The sequence below is a fragment of the Phalacrocorax aristotelis genome, chromosome 20 (assembly GCF_949628215.1).
Source record: "Phalacrocorax aristotelis chromosome 20, bGulAri2.1, whole genome shotgun sequence".
In the NCBI taxonomy this organism is placed as follows: domain Eukaryota; kingdom Metazoa; phylum Chordata; class Aves; order Suliformes; family Phalacrocoracidae; genus Phalacrocorax; species Phalacrocorax aristotelis.
Window position 1 is genome coordinate 6,963,857 of NC_134295.1, and position 14,702 is coordinate 6,978,558.

At 62.2% G+C, this 14,702-nt stretch overlaps 2 protein-coding genes across 12 annotated transcripts; both read left to right on the forward strand.

Moving 5' to 3' along the window:
• Positions 1 to 679: 679 nt before the first annotated feature.
• GJB3 (gap junction protein beta 3) lies at positions 680 to 6,724 on the forward strand. 11 transcript variants are annotated; one of them, XM_075114787.1, is made up of 5 exons: positions 1,040 to 1,213; positions 2,420 to 2,560; positions 3,720 to 3,863; positions 4,615 to 5,396; positions 5,704 to 6,724. In XM_075114787.1, the coding sequence occupies exons 4-5, from the start codon at positions 4,645 to 4,647 to the stop codon at positions 5,717 to 5,719; spliced, it is 768 nt and encodes a 255-aa protein (XP_074970888.1). In that variant the 5' UTR covers positions 1,040 to 1,213; positions 2,420 to 2,560; positions 3,720 to 3,863; positions 4,615 to 4,644; the 3' UTR covers positions 5,720 to 6,724. The 11 variants fall into 11 exon arrangements, with proteins under 11 accessions (XP_074970891.1, XP_074970885.1, XP_074970888.1 ...); XM_075114789.1 differs by having other exon boundaries at positions 1,089 to 1,213; positions 2,448 to 2,560; XM_075114784.1 differs by lacking the exon at positions 3,720 to 3,863 and having other exon boundaries at positions 1,001 to 1,213.
• Positions 6,725 to 8,280: 1,556 nt separating this feature from the next.
• GJA4 (gap junction protein alpha 4) lies at positions 8,281 to 11,719 on the forward strand. Its single transcript, XM_075114735.1, has 2 exons — positions 8,281 to 8,442; positions 9,471 to 11,719. The coding sequence occupies exon 2, from the start codon at positions 9,492 to 9,494 to the stop codon at positions 10,521 to 10,523; it is 1,032 nt and encodes a 343-aa protein (XP_074970836.1). The 5' UTR covers positions 8,281 to 8,442; positions 9,471 to 9,491; the 3' UTR covers positions 10,524 to 11,719.
• Positions 11,720 to 14,702: the final 2,983 nt, after the last annotated feature.

A 14,702-nucleotide genomic window follows, 5' to 3' on the forward strand; every position in this document is an offset into this window, starting at 1 on the left:
CCTGGGCCCCATTCACGTGGCTGCTCCCTGCCATGTCCCCAGCCCAGCAAACCCCCCCCGCTATATTTGACCTCCTGCAGCCAAAAATCTGCTGGGTGAGTGGCTCCTTGTCTGCCACGAGTGCAGAGAGCAAATCTTTCACAACATCAAGCACCCATTGGGGCTCTTCAAATGTGTCCCCACGGGAGGGGTAGCTGTGGCGAGGCACCGCATGGGGCTCCGCAGGCCAGGGAGCGCCTGGGAAAAATGCCACGGAGTCCTCAGCCCCGGGGTGTGCCGGAGTGATGCCAGGAAAGCCTCGGGGCAACCGAGAGGCTGGGTAAACCACGGGCGAACGGAAACGCATTCCTGCCGGGGCCACGTCTGCAGAGGCATGAAATGGGGCTGCTCCAGGAGGAGAGGCTGAGCAGGGCACCCAGCAGCCTGGGGCAGGGAGAGGCTGACTCAGCCTCCTGGGTGCCACCGGCGCTCTGGGGAGAGGGACCTGTCCCCGTAAGGACACATCCCAGGGCTTACCAGGACAGGACTGGAGGCAGCTGGCAGGACGGGGTCCCGCTGCAGGGATCCCTGCTGCCGTGCTCTGCCACCCACTCCGTGTCACTCTTTGGGAAAGGTCTCATCTGGGACAGCCCGGCACCAGCAGGGCAGTGGCTGCAGGTTGATGTAGGTTGGAGATACCGATGTGCTGTTGCAAAACTATTACTAAGGCAAAATAGTTTAAAAAGTAGGCTATAATTGCATAATCTGTGATTCTTAAGAACAGCTGCTGGCTGCCCTGTTGCTGGGGGATGGTGTGAGCCCGTGCCAGCCCCCAGCTGTCCTGGTCTTGCCCGGGGTTTCCTGCCAGATTTGCAGTGCCTGTAGCCACCCGTGCAGGGGATGGAGCATCACCTGGCAGGAACCACTGGTGTTGCTTGCAGAGGAATCTGGCTCAGCTGATCTCACTTCAAGATTTGATCCACCTTCATTGTTCAACCCGAGCATGTGTGTGCATGTGCGCAGACAAGAACTTCTACGGGAGCTGTTTGCCAGACTCACCCAGTTACTGGGAACAGAACAAACTACCCTTTCCCTCCCCACGCAGGCTCAGTGCTGCGGGCAAAACCTGGGCACGCAAGGAGGGCTGCAGACAGCACAGCTGGGAAAGAGCTTCTCCGCTCCAAAAGGTGCCTGGACCCGGCCGCCTCCCTCTGGCCCTGTACCGGCTGGGCAGGTACCTCCAGCGCAGCGGGGCAGAGGTGTGGGGTGCTCATAGGACTGTGGGGACCTGCAGGTTGTGGGGGGATGGACCCCGTGGTGCTAATGGGGTGCAGGTGGGAGCTGTGTTAGAGCCGGGGCTGCTGTGCCTCTGGTGGTATAAGGTGGAGACGCCAGCAGTGCACAGGGCCACGTTGGGACCCCCCCCCAGGCAGTGCCAGGGTCTCTGGCACATGGGGCTGTGCACTTTCAGGGTGATGCAGGGGGATGGCACGGCGTGGCACCCCGAGGAGCAGGAACGGCCACCCCCGGCCCTGCTCCTCCATCCCACCACCCTCCCCAGGGACCCAAAGAGGCTGAACCCCTCCCAGGAGAACGTGCACAGCCCCATTCTACTGCCTTTGCATCCCAGGCAGGAGCTGGGCGCTTTCGGGCCCAACACCCTGCACCCACGCGGGGCAGGACCCGGCAGTGACGCAGCGGGCTGGCACGCTGGGGGCTGGAGAGGGTGCCGGCCTTTGCGGGAGGCAAACCGTCACTGCCGGCAGAGCCAAGCACACCTGGAGCATTGCCCCTGCTCTGCCTGGCTGCCAGCCAGTGCCGGCTGGGTCGCGGGGCTCCCACGGCACCGCACACCACACCCCGGCACGGGGCTCGGCACAGACCTCACGCTCCCTTTCCCACCCTGCTGTGGGTCCATGGCTGGAGCTGTGTCGCTGGGCTGAGCTGCGCAGGTGGGTGCTGGGGCCCTGGAGATGGGCACATGGGTGAATTGGCGGGTTGGCGAGGGGGCACTGGCCCCAGGGGCGTGCAGGGGCTGTGAGCTCTGCCACTGGCACCAGCTTTTGGCTGAGGAGGGGGAAGAAGCATCTCCCCTCTCCCAGTGTTAAAGCAAATTGCTGGGTGGGAGCACTGTGATTGCTCCCCACCCCAGCTAGCTGCCGCGGGTTTGCCGGGGAGGAGGATCTTCCAGTTTCAGATGAGGTGGCAAGCGGAGCTATGCAGGGCTGGGCAGAGGCGCTGCCCTGGCACTCGGCACATGCTGGCGCAGGACCCCAGCTCAGTCCCCCTCGGATAAGCTGCACTTCTCAGTGCATCCCCAGGCCAGCAGCGTGAGGGCACGGTGGAAGGTTTGGGGCTTGTTGTGGGGTGGCCCCGGCCGGGGACAGGCTCTGGGCAGCCCCACAGGCTCTGGGCTCCAGGCTCTGTTCCCTTCTCCCAGCCCTGGGACACCTTGCCCCGCCACACAGCCCTCCCCGGACAAGAGAACGCTGAACCATTGTGCCCCCAGCCATGCCCCGCGCTGGGCCCTTCCTACCCTGCAGCCCCTGGTGAGTGGGGAAGGATCCTGAGCCTGTGCCAGGTACGTCTCGAAGGGCACTGGGTTGGCAGTGGGCAGCAGCTCTGTGGGAGTGGGACAGCAAATGTGCAGCGCTGATTGACCTGAGTAGCTGGGATTGAAGGAATTAGCTTTTGGGGTTGAACGAAGCTTTCTATCTGGCCTGAAATTGGAGCAGCCCGGTTGCTCTGGGGCCATCCTGCACTCCCCAGGCAGGCTGGTCAGCAGCCAGAAACAAAGCGTTTGTCTGAAAAAAAAACAACCCATATTTTTCTCATGCAAAACACCTCTTGTAGAAAATGCAGGAATAAAATTTTGGGGCTGGCAATATCTGGGACATGTTTCCCCTGGAAGAATTTGCTGACCACAGTGCTGCCTCCCCAACCGTACATGGGATCCCCCGGGTGTCCCAGCCCCAGCCCCAACCTGCTGGGCCAGTCGTGGCTCCCGCAGGGCTTCGGCACATTCCTTCTGCTGGAGCCATGAAAGCACCCGGCGCTGCAGACCCGCAACAGCTCTGCGGGCACAGCTGGACTGTTCCTGCAGCATGTGAGGAGCTGGCCTGCAGCATGTCCTCGCTGCTGGGCACAGACCCACAAAACTTGGCAGTCCCTCACAAAACCGGACTGATTCTTGCAAACGCAAAGAGGCTGCTAAAAGTTTCCTCTGAGCATTGCTGGTGCTTTGCTCTGTCCATCAAGGGCTTAGCTCTCCCTGCTTACCCTGGGATCATAGGGTGCTTTGCTCTGATCTTCACTCCCACACTGCAAACCCTGCCGTGGTCCCATCAGCAGCGGTGTGTATTAACCAAAGCAACCCTTTAAAAGCTAACGGTGCGGGGTTGGCTCCAGCCTGCTATCCTGTGAAGCCCTCTGTCACAGGAAACACCTTTACAGCACAGAGTCAACAGCTGCCAACTCACCTCTGGGTAAAAAATCACCCAGGGTTTGTAAATCCAGGCAGCAGTAAAGCTCCGGGTCGGGCTTAGCACGCCGCCTTCCTTGCACCGGGGCAGCCCCAGGCTGAGCCATGGAGCCGGTTTAGCCAGTGCGAGGCAGTGGGGTGCAGGGCGCCGGTGACACGCATGGACTCTTACTTTCAGCAGCCCTGCTCTCACCCATGCTCAGGCTGCCTCGGGCATGACCTGTGAGAAAGAAAACCGATCCTTGGCGTGGCATCCCAGGTCTGCAGCAGCCGCTTCCCCTTCGGCTCTCAGCATTAGAAAGCACGACGGCCGGTTTAGCCCATTTTACCCATGAAACTGAGGCTCAGGGAAGGCTGGAACCAGCTGGGACCAAGCCTGAGATCCCCTGGAATCTCCCTAATGGTAAAGGTCCCCATCTATCCTCAAAACATGCTAGTGGAGGTCGTGCAGGGGAGGAAAGAGGATGTGCCTGGGGAGTGCAGGCTGGGAGCCACACTGCTCCGGTGCTGCACCCCGTGGGGAGGGAGCCAGTGCCCCAGCAGCCAAGAGGGAGCTGCCAGGGCACTGGAAATCCATCCTGGCCACCATCAGCACATGCCCCTGCGGGCAGGGGGGCAGAAGGAAGACGCAGTTGGGGATGGAAATGCGCTGCAGAGTCCCCTCCCCTCTCTGTCCCAAGGGACCTGCCAGCTCATGGGGCTGGTGTCCACACAAACCTTCGCTTTGCTGACATGCCAAGCGCCATGCACTGCCGCCCCCGCCTGCCGCCCAGGCACAGCCTCCCCTTGTTGATCCTGGCCCGCTCCAGGGTATTGTGCTGCCAATTTACACCAACATGCACAATCAGGCCGGGGACTTGGTGGCAGGGACTTGGCGGCAGGGACTTGGCTGGGTGGCTCATGCCTTACAGCAAAGCCTCAGAAGGCTGAAGGAAGTGCAGAGCGGTTGAGTCACCCCTGACTGTCACCAGGAGAGCGCGGGGCTGGGCTTAACTGCCCACGAGTGGGATGGTCCCCCCACCCCACATGAGTGTAATGTGGTGAGGGAGAGCTTCAGGCAGGGCAATGAGAGTAAGTGCAGCGAGAGATGAGCCACCCCGTTGCTGTCTCCCATCATATCTCTTTACCCACTGCTTCTGCTGCTGTTTCTCCAGGTTGGGTGACTCTGGCCTCCGCTGGCCACCATGGATTGGAAAACACTGCAGGCGCTGCTCAGCGGTGTCAACAAGTACTCCACGGCCTTCGGCCGCATCTGGCTCTCCGTGGTCTTTGTCTTCCGTGTGCTGGTCTACGTGGTGGCAGCCGAGCGCGTGTGGGGAGATGAGCAGAAGGACTTTGACTGCAACACGCGGCAGCCGGGCTGCACCAATGTCTGCTATGACCACTTCTTCCCCATTTCCCACATCCGCCTCTGGGCCCTGCAGCTTATCTTTGTCACTTGCCCTTCCCTCCTGGTCATCATGCACGTGGCCTACCGGGAGGACCGGGAGAAGAAGAACCGGGAGAAGAACGGGGAGAATTGTCCCAAGCTCTACAGCGACACAGGCAAGAAGCACGGTGGGCTGTGGTGGACCTACCTGCTCAGCCTCTTCTTCAAGCTTATCATAGAGATCCTGTTCCTCTACCTCCTCCACAAGATGTGGGACAGCTTCGACTTGCCACGGCTGGTCAAGTGCTCCAACGTGGACCCCTGCCCCAACACTGTAGACTGCTACATCGCTCGGCCAACCGAAAAGAGAGTCTTCACTTATTTCATGGTTGGAGCCTCCTCCATCTGCATCATCCTCACAGTCTGTGAGATCTTCTACCTCATCTTCAAGCGGGTTGTGCGGCGTGCACAGAAGTGGAAGTCCACCAAGCGCTCCGTCAGCTACAGCAAGGCCTCCACCTGCCGGTGCCACCTCAAGACAGAGGAGAAGGACAAGTCCCAGCCTAGGTGTGTAGCAGCCCTGCGGGCCTCGGCTCCCAACCTGACTGCCATCTGATGCGGTGCTGGGAGGGGAAGAGGGAGGGAGACGTGTCCGGGGATGGCTGGCCCCAGAGGTGGCCACTGGTGATGCCACCACCAGACTCTTCAGCCAGGACCCCGATGGGTCTAAAGGGGAGGGGGACGCATCCACAGGATCTCTCCTGCTTGGGACCATGGGCACGTCCCCGGGTGTCCCAGCAGCGTGGGCACACTCAGCGGTAGGAGGGTGCCAGCTACCCGTGGGTGTGCCTGAGGGTGTCTGTTCTTTCCACAGAGGAGAGGAGCTGTGAGCTTGCCCATCCCAGCCGGTTTGCCTTCCCCTTGGCCCAGCAGCTTTTCAAGCCTGCCAAGTCCCCGAACCCTCAAGAGCTGACCCGTGTGAAAAACGACTAAACCCAACAAACTAAAGTCCTCCAAGGGAGGCCCATGGGTGCCTGAGCAGATGCAGGTAAGGCAAGGGCAGACCCAGAGCTCTGCTGCCTGCACGCCGTGGTGCCACAGGGCTTGAAAATCACACCAATGCACAGATGCCGTGCACGACTGCTGAGCAGCCGACCCCACCACAGCAGCCAGCACTGCCTGGCCCGGCAGTGAGCCCAGCCGAAAGATGCAGTGATGAAGCTTTTGAGCCTGGAAGGCACATAGGACTGGGACTGGCAGGAGGGAACATGGGGGCTTCCATGTCCCAACAGCTTCTCTTGGGTCCTCCGGCTCTGCTGCTCCCATGCTGGGTATGAATGCATCAGTCAGTGCCCGGTCAGGGCTGGTGACACCCAAACCGGTGCCCCAGCTGGCCAATACTGGGGCAGGACCAGCTTTCCCCCTTTGCTTGTGCAAGCATCATGCCAATGTCCTGCCAAAGGCCCTCGCTGACCCTGCTGCTCCCCTCGGTGTCTTTGCACCCCCTGAGCCTTAGACGGACATGTCACGCGCAGCATCAGCTATGGATCCAAAAGGCCAATAAACATCGTGTTGTTTGTAGACGTTCTGCACACTGTAAATTGGGGGGGTGGGGGGGGGCTGGTGAGGGCAGAAGAAATGGATTTGCAGAAGTTCCCCAGGAGTCCACAGCTGGGTGCTCCTCGCTCCCACCCGAGCCCGGGCAGCACGGGTCAAGCCCCGGTGCCGGCATGCCCACTGTCTGCCCATTCCACCTCCTTACAGCTTGTCACATGTTGTTAAACTTTAATTCACTAGAACTGAACACTGGCCCCCAAGGAAATCAAAGAGGAATCAGCATAAATTATTTACTAAACCTTGATAAATATTGCAATAAATAGAAATTATTTCCATTTAATCTCTCCTTAAGCAGTGCTATGCGGAGGGTCTGCCAGTGCTCTGGCCAGCTGTGTTTCCAGCTCTGCTCAGCCCACTCGTGCTTCCCCAGACCCAAGAGCGTGTCGTGGCGTACGCCGACACAGCCAGGGCTCGTGCCGCTGCGAGAGGCCATGACAGCGATGCCCACGCTGCCGGCAGGGTGGCACATAACATATCTCAGTGCCAGACATGGAGCAAGCACTTCCAGCACAGGCGTCTCCTGTGGGCACCCCAGCACAGCATCACCTGTGTCACCTGGAAAGATGCTCCAGGAGGTCAGACAGCACAGGGTGTCCGACTGGGAAGAGGCTCTGACACCAGCGCGGGTCTGCTTTAGGACACCTGCATGGTTTACTGGGGACCTGTGGCTGGTGTGGGTGAAGCCTGTGCTGGGCACGGTGCTCCTGGTGGGTGAAGCAACATGGGAGCTGGCATATCCATGGGTGAGCGCAGCTCCCGTTCCTTTGTGGTTTTGAGGCAGTTCCCTGGAGGTGCTCATTTCCACCCACAGAGGGCTGGCGGGGTGCAGAGCGCCACTAGGGAGCGGGGCCAAGGGGGGTCCTCACGTAGTGGTGTACATAACCCAGAGGTGGTGGGAAGGGGGAAGCGGTATTCATGGTGGGCGAGCTGGGAGATGGGCACTGGGCTCTGCAGCACCCCGGTGCCACGGCATTGGGTGGCACGTGGGTGCTACCCGAAGCACAGCAATTATTTTATATTAAATATAATGATGCTGTTCCGGCTCTGCCCTCTGCCCAGCCGCGGCACGGTCTGTGAGGAGGAAACACCACGTCTCGGTGCAGGAGAGGCGGCAGCTCCCAGCTGTGTGTGCGGTCTGGCCTAGTTTCTGGTGTGGATAGGCCAAGCCCAAACCCGCCGCCCCCGGCTAGTCCCACGCAGCCCACGCCAAGTGTGCCAGCCCTTTGCGGCCGCTGCAGGCCGCCGGGGGGCACACAGGGGTTTTGCCCTCTGAAACCAGCAGCACTTAAGTCTGCGCATAAAATGTCAGCGTCTGCCCACCAGCTGCCCCTCCTTCCTTCTGGGGGGTCTGCACCCCCCGCGGCGCCCCGTATGAGCCCCCCCCCGACAGCAAAGCTCAGCTTAAAACCTGGCGGGGGGGTGGGGGCAGGCCCTGGACCCCCAGCGCGGCTCAGCCCAGCAGCCGGCGGGACGCGGGCGGGCAGCGCCGGGCTCCGGCGTGGCTCCAGCACCACCCAGCGCCCGTCGCGCCGCACCGACTCCCGGGGGCCCCGCCGGCGCGGGCAGGGACCGGAGCATCCCCGGGGACACCCTGGGGGCCCCCCCAGCCCTGCCTCCCCACGGTGCTCCCCTCCCCCATCCCCACCCGCCGTGCGGGCACCGAAAGCCCCAGCGGGGTGACTTTGCCGAGGGGTCCCGCCCGCGGGCAGGTCCCTCCCCCGCTCAGCGGGTTTGTCCCGGTGGCGGAGCCCCAGCCCCGGCGGACCCCCCGCCCCCGCCCCGCCCCGCCCCGCCGGGGCCGCCCCCTTGCCGGGGGCAGCGGGCTGGGGCGGCCCCGCACACCTGCGGCACGGCGCTAAGCCCCGGCCCCCCGTTTCCTGCCCGTGCTCCTCCCCCGGCTCCCCCGGGCCCCGCACGGCCAGAGCCGCCCGGCCCGGCCCGGCCGCTCACACCCAGCGCGGCCCGAGCCAGGCGGGACGTGCCCGGCGCGGCGGAGGTGAGTGAGGGGTGCCCGGGACCCCCGGCGGCTGCGGCTCCCCCGGGGCACCGGGCACCGCTGGGAACCCCGTGCTTGGGGACGGGGGGGTACCCCCACACCCTGTTGTCTGCTTCGGGGCACCCTTCACCGCTTGCACCCGCTTTCTGCTCCGGGGCTTCCCCTCACCCCGCCGCGGCTGGGGGTTCCGTTAACTGCCCAGCTGGCACCTCTGCCTGCTTAATTGGCAGAGGTTAATTAGGAGCCAGGGCTGCGGCCACCTCCCCTCTCCCAGCCGGGCTGCAGGGCTCAGCTCCCGCTGGGGGATGCCGGCTGGGCTCACTGGCAGCCGGGGGTGAGGCTGAGACACCCCGGGGGTCCCCACAGCAGGTCTGTGTGCGGTGAGTGGTCTCAGGGGTCCCCAGGCTGGGGAAAGCCCTGGGCAAGGGGGAGTGTGCCAGGGCTGGGGTGCCATCACCCCACAGCAAGGGAGCTGTGTGGGGACTGTCCCTGCAGTTTGGGGTGAGCCCTGAAGAGGCATTGCGTGGCTGCTGTACCCCGGGAGTTTGTGCTTCCCCTCCTGTGACCCTGCTGTGCTCTGCCCTTTGGTGAAGCTGGGGCCGTAGGTGAGGCAAATCTGGGCTGCTCCTGTGAGCCCCCGCCACGCTCTCTCTCTGGGTGTTATGGCAGCCCCAAAACAGCCGGTGAGCCCTTTCCTACGGGCTGTGTCCTGGGAGGCTGGGACGGCCACGAGCCATGGGTGCTGTGGGCTGGGTGCTGCTGGGGGAGGTGAATCCCTGCGCCGCCTCTTCTCCCCCAGCCCTGTGTTTCCCCACTGGGCAGTGAGGCGTAGGAGGAGCGCTCCTGGGCACAGAAATCCTGCCTGGCTCCCTCCCCCAGGTGTGGGATGTTCTGTGGTGGGTTTGCTGGGACCCTCTGCAGAATAGCCGTGTCCTGAGAAAGCCTGGGGTTTAGGTAGCCCTGTCTGCCCTGTGCAATCCTGCACCGAAAGAGAATTGACCTGGCTCCCCTCCCCTCTCTTCTGGCAGAGGCACGAGGCTCCCTAGAAGATGGGCGACTGGGGTTTCCTGGAGAAACTGCTGGACCAAGTCCAGGAGCACTCAACTGTGATCGGGAAGATCTGGCTCACCGTGCTTTTCATCTTCCGCATCCTCATCCTGGGCTTGGCTGGGGAGTCCGTGTGGGGGGACGAGCAGTCGGATTTTGTGTGCAACACCAAGCAGCCCGGCTGCACCAACGTCTGCTATGACAAAGCCTTCCCCATCTCCCATATCCGCTACTGGGTGCTCCAGTTCCTCTTTGTCAGCACCCCAACCCTGATTTACCTTGGCCACGTTGTCTATCTCTCCCGGAAGGAGGAGAAGCTGAAGCAACAGGAGAGCGAGCTTCGGGCTATCCACAGCAAGGACCCGAAGATCGAGCAAGCCCTGGCAGCCGTGGAAAAGAAGATGTCCAAGATTTATGTGACGGAGGACGGGCGGCTCAAGATTCGAGGGGCGTTGATGTGGACGTACATCATCAGTGTGATCTGCAAGAGCATCTTTGAAGCTGGCTTCCTCGTTGGCCAGTGGTACCTGTACGGCTTCTCCATGGTGCCCCGCTACGTGTGCAAGAGGGACCCCTGCCCCCATCAGGTAGACTGCTTCATCTCCCGCCCCACTGAGAAGAGCATCTTTATCATCTTCATGCTGGTGATGGGCCTCATCTCCTTAGTCCTGAACCTCCTGGAGCTTTTCCACCTCTGCTGCAAGAATCTACTTAGCAACATCAAGAAGGTGTCTGTGCCGGCTGGCCCGAGCCGGGACGCCTTTGCCGATGACATGGTCTCAGGTCCCTACGCGCCCAAGCACTACCCCTTCCTGCCCATGGCCGAGAGCCACATGCCACCCTACCAGGCCTACAACAAGCTCTCCAGCGAGCAGAACTGGGCCAACTTCCACAACGAGGAGAACCTGGCGCTGGGCAACGGCAGCAGGCCCCTGTCGGACCCCTATGCCCCCAGGGCTGCCGAAGCCCCCATCCTGGAGGAGAAGCTGTGCAGCAGGCCTGGGAGCTCAGCCTCCAAAAAGCAGTATGTCTAGTGCCGGGCTGGACCCAGCCAGCCGGGGGGACCTTCCTCGGTCCCTTGTGCCTGCAGAGGTGCTGGCCGTGGGCAGGCAGCTGCCTCCTGCCTGGTGCTGTGCCGTAAGGACCCCCCTCCCCGCCCCTGCGGAGACCTGCCTGCTCCTGGGACGCGATGCTCGGGAGCAGGGCTGAGCGCTGCCCTGGGGCCGAGCCTCTGCTCTCTCCTGTTTTCCCCAAAGATCCTGTAAGGAAGGAAATTGTAAAAAGTTCCCTGGGATGGCGTGTCCCGTGTGCCTTGCCGTGGGAACGGGAGAAATCCCTGAGGCCACGTGGCTGGGAACAGGCTGTCCCCAAGGCTGCGGGAGGAGGCTGCTGTCCCTTGGGAGCTGTGGAGCCTGGAGCTTGCTGGAACCCCCACCAGCGTGAGCTGGGTGTATGGCCGTGGGAAGCTGCTCGCCTCCGGCCTCCACATGGAGCGGGCTGAGCCCGGGAGGGCTGGGGGGAGCTGGGCTGGGGCAGCGCTGCCTGATGGGTCCTGGCCACCAGCCTTGGCCTGTTCCTGTGACCCTGGCAGGGGGCCAGTGGCTCCCGACCCGGGTTTGCTGCAGGAGCTGCCCCTTCCCCATGGGGCACAGGGGTGGGTTAAGCCAGTGGCAGCTCGCAGCTGGGGCTCTGCGGTCACCGGCTGATCCCGATGGCTGTGGGGTCACCGCTCGGGTGCCTCGGGAGTGCAAAGCCCCCTGCCTCCCGGCCCCGGACGCTTTCCCATGTGATGTGTGTCTCTAAGTTATTTTTAACCTGCTGGCCTGAGCATGGAGCTTTCTGCCTTAAAGGTGCAGTTGTGCAGGGGAGCTGTGTCCAGCCTGGGCCATGTGCCCTTGAGCCCTGCAGTTTTGGGGAGGAATTAGCCTCGCAACTGCTGGTTTGCGGGGTTATTGGTTTTATTACTTTGCACTAGTCATCTCTGCTGTGGGCTGAGATGCTGGCAGGGGATGACCAAAGAACCAACGGCTGCCACAGGAACGGTCACCTTGATTTCCCCAGCCCACCGATGCTGTGAAAGGGGAAGGTCCTGCTGCGACTGAGGGACTGTGGGTCCTGTGTGACCGAGGCACAAGCATGGGGTGCGGGCAGTGCCCTCAGTGCTGGTTTTTTTTTCTCTGGCCAACTCAGTGTTTCATCTTGTTGAATAAATTTGGATGAATGAAAAAGATGAAGTGTGGTGTGACTGTGCTTCATGCAGCTGCCTCAGGGAGGTTGGGTATGGGTTTGTGGCCAAGGGAGAGGGAAGCTGCTGTCCTGTGGGTGGTGGGGTGAGTGTGGGCACTCTCTGAGCTCCAGTTCTGCTGGTGCCTCTCACCCACTGAAAGCACAGCCCTCCCTGCTACAGTGTCCTGTCCCCTTGAGCCCAGCTTCAGCCCAGTGGTTGTCCTGGGGCCAATGTGGTACAGGGTCTGGGTGGCTCAAAGCAGAGCTTGGCCCTGCAGCCAGCCTCTCTGTCCCAGCTCTGCTGCAGATAAACCCAATGGAGGGAGGCTGTGGAGCTGCTCACAACTGCATAATAGGTGGAAATGAGCCACAGATAAAGGCACACAATGCGACTGGGGCTGTTGTTTAGTTTTTCTGGTGAAGCTAGCTCAGGGCAGAGTCTGCTCTCTGCTGAGGGCCTCTTTAGTGAGGGTGGGACAGGCTAAAAATACCCTGGAGAAAATGAAATATGGGTGATACGGGGTGATATCGCTGCCATGGGCCACTGGAGGAAGCAGAGAGGGAGGCACCCAGCTGTGCTGTCCTTGGTGCAGAGTCTGGGCTGGCGGCTGAGCCTGCCCTTGGCTGCCCTCCCTGCTGGGGATGTGGGAGGTGGGTAAAACCCCGGGGGGTTGTGGTCTAGGGTGTATGCTCCTAGTGCTCAGCCCTTCCCTGAGCCCTCCAGAGGGACCCTGCTCTGCTCCCACCATCTCTGGAGGGATCCTGCCCTGTTCCCACCACTGCCCAGTGGGGACCTCCTCGGGCATCCCAGGGCAATGGGGGACCACAGCCCAATGCTCACCAGGCATCAGCAGAGCTGCAAAGCTCCGCAGCACTGCGGATTTGTGGGGAGAGCAGCCCGGCAGGCTCGGCCAGGAGGAAATGCCAGTGTGAAAGGTAACGGTGCAGCCGTGCCGTGTGTTTACCACCGGCAGCGCTCCCCTGCTCGCCTCCCCTCTCCCGGGCTGATATTTTTGTTGGCACCGGGGGAGCATCACGCTTTTCCGAACGGCCCTGCAAGGTGGAAAACAAGACGGCCAAGAGCCCCTTTGCCTGGACATGATGCCCGGCCGTGGGTACTGCGCAAACACGGCTCCGGCCCTGCTATTGTTCCCGTGTTGTGACAAGGCGGCTCAGGGTGGCCGGCGTGACCCCGCGCCGTTGGGACCTGCCCGCAGCACACGCCAACAACAACAGCGAGGGGCTCACCTGCACGGTGGGGCCGGGGAGGGGGGCAGCAGCAGGGGCCGGTGCTGGCAGCAGCCCCCCAGAAAGCAGGCAGGCAGCCCTTAGGCAAATAAAAGTTTGCAGCTGATAAGGGTGCGGGCTGGCCCGGCAAAGCCCTTTAGCAGAGCCTGGGGAGAGATAGCAGCAGGCCAGACACGCATGGCCTTTCTCACACCTCCGCACTCCCTCCTGAGTAAACAGGCCCCTCCGGTCTCTTTCTGGGAACGGCGCTCGCTGCCCCAACGCCCGGCCCTGTACCGCGATGCTGAGCCCTGTGATGGCACAGGCAGCCTGGGGACTGCGGTGAGGGGCTCACCACGGGCATCCCTGAGACCCAGCTGCAGGTCCAGCTCTGGGGTAACGGGCAGTGAGCACAGCTCCAGGTGCGTGCCATGACGAGCAGGCACCGCAACCCACCGCAGCTGCCCAGCCAGGACGGCAGCAGCTCCCAGGGTATGGCCATGGGGTGGGAGCGCCATGGGACTGATCCCGTGGCCACTCGCAGCCTGTGAGCCCCACGCTGGCATTGCCCTCAGCATGGGTTTTGTGGGAGGGCAGGTTTTATACCCCCATTGAAGAACCCTGTGGGGTTTATCCCAACCCAAGGCTGGATGTACCTTCCAAGGTGCAGCTGCAGCCCTCCAGAACTAACTCAGTGAGCAAGAGCCACCTGCCTGTGCTGTGCCACGGGCAAGAGCCAGGCTGCTGCTCCTGCATCCCCGGCTCCTGGAAGCAAGCGAGTGCCCAGAGAGGGGAGCGATGTGGCCAAAAGGAACATGGAGAGAAAGTAAGAGGGAAAGAGGTGGGCAGGCAGACAGATGCACGCCTGACCTGACTGCCAACAGCCTGAGGCTGGAGGTGCCAGGCGTGGGGTGTCCCTTGGGTGCATGGCCAGCACCGCTGTGCACCCCCTTTGCTTCTTGCCAGCGGTCTGGGAGAATGCGGGGGGGGGGGGGGATCTGCTTGTAGCACCCTGAGTCAGGAAAGGCTTCGGGGTGGTTCTGCCAGTTCTGGGATCCTAATTGCTGCTGGGGTTGTGGGTCTAACACCAGCCACAGCCCCTTAGGGGCCTGCGCAAGTGACTCTGCCCCATGGCCACAGATTGGCAGAGATTCCTGCCCTCCTCCCAGTAAGGACCAGTCGATGCTGGGCTCCCCCTGCACTATCCTGCCCTGGGCTGCAGCAGAGGAGCCGTGAGGGCTGCCACAGTGTGTCACGCTTGCAAGGCTCTGCCCAAGGCATTGGCCAAGCACCAGGGAGTTTATTTTTAAGCTTTCCCAGCATACGGAAAATAGCAAGTGTCTAAGTCTGACCTGCTCACAGGAAGAGCCACGGCTGGAGTAAAATCAGAGCTGAGAGGGGAGGAAGGACAGAGGGCTGGTCAGGGTTGTGCCAGCTGGGACCAAAGCATGGTCCTCTCAGTACGTGGGGCCCTGTCTGTGCCCAGGGCTCTGCCCGCAGCCCCCCCAGCACCCCGTTTCCCACAGGCCCTTGGGTGGGGAGCACACACAGAAGCATCCTCCTGGCCCAGGCACAGACCCTGAGCCCTGGCGCATGCCCTGCAGCACCCACCATCAAGGCAACACCAAACCAGGTACAACCCTGCCCTTATCAGCCCCACTGCCAACCGCGCACAATGAAGGAAAAGCAAACCCCAAACAGGTCCCTTCCTCTCCCCCAGCCCGCCTGCAGAGCGGGGTTATATTTAGCCCTCCACGCGT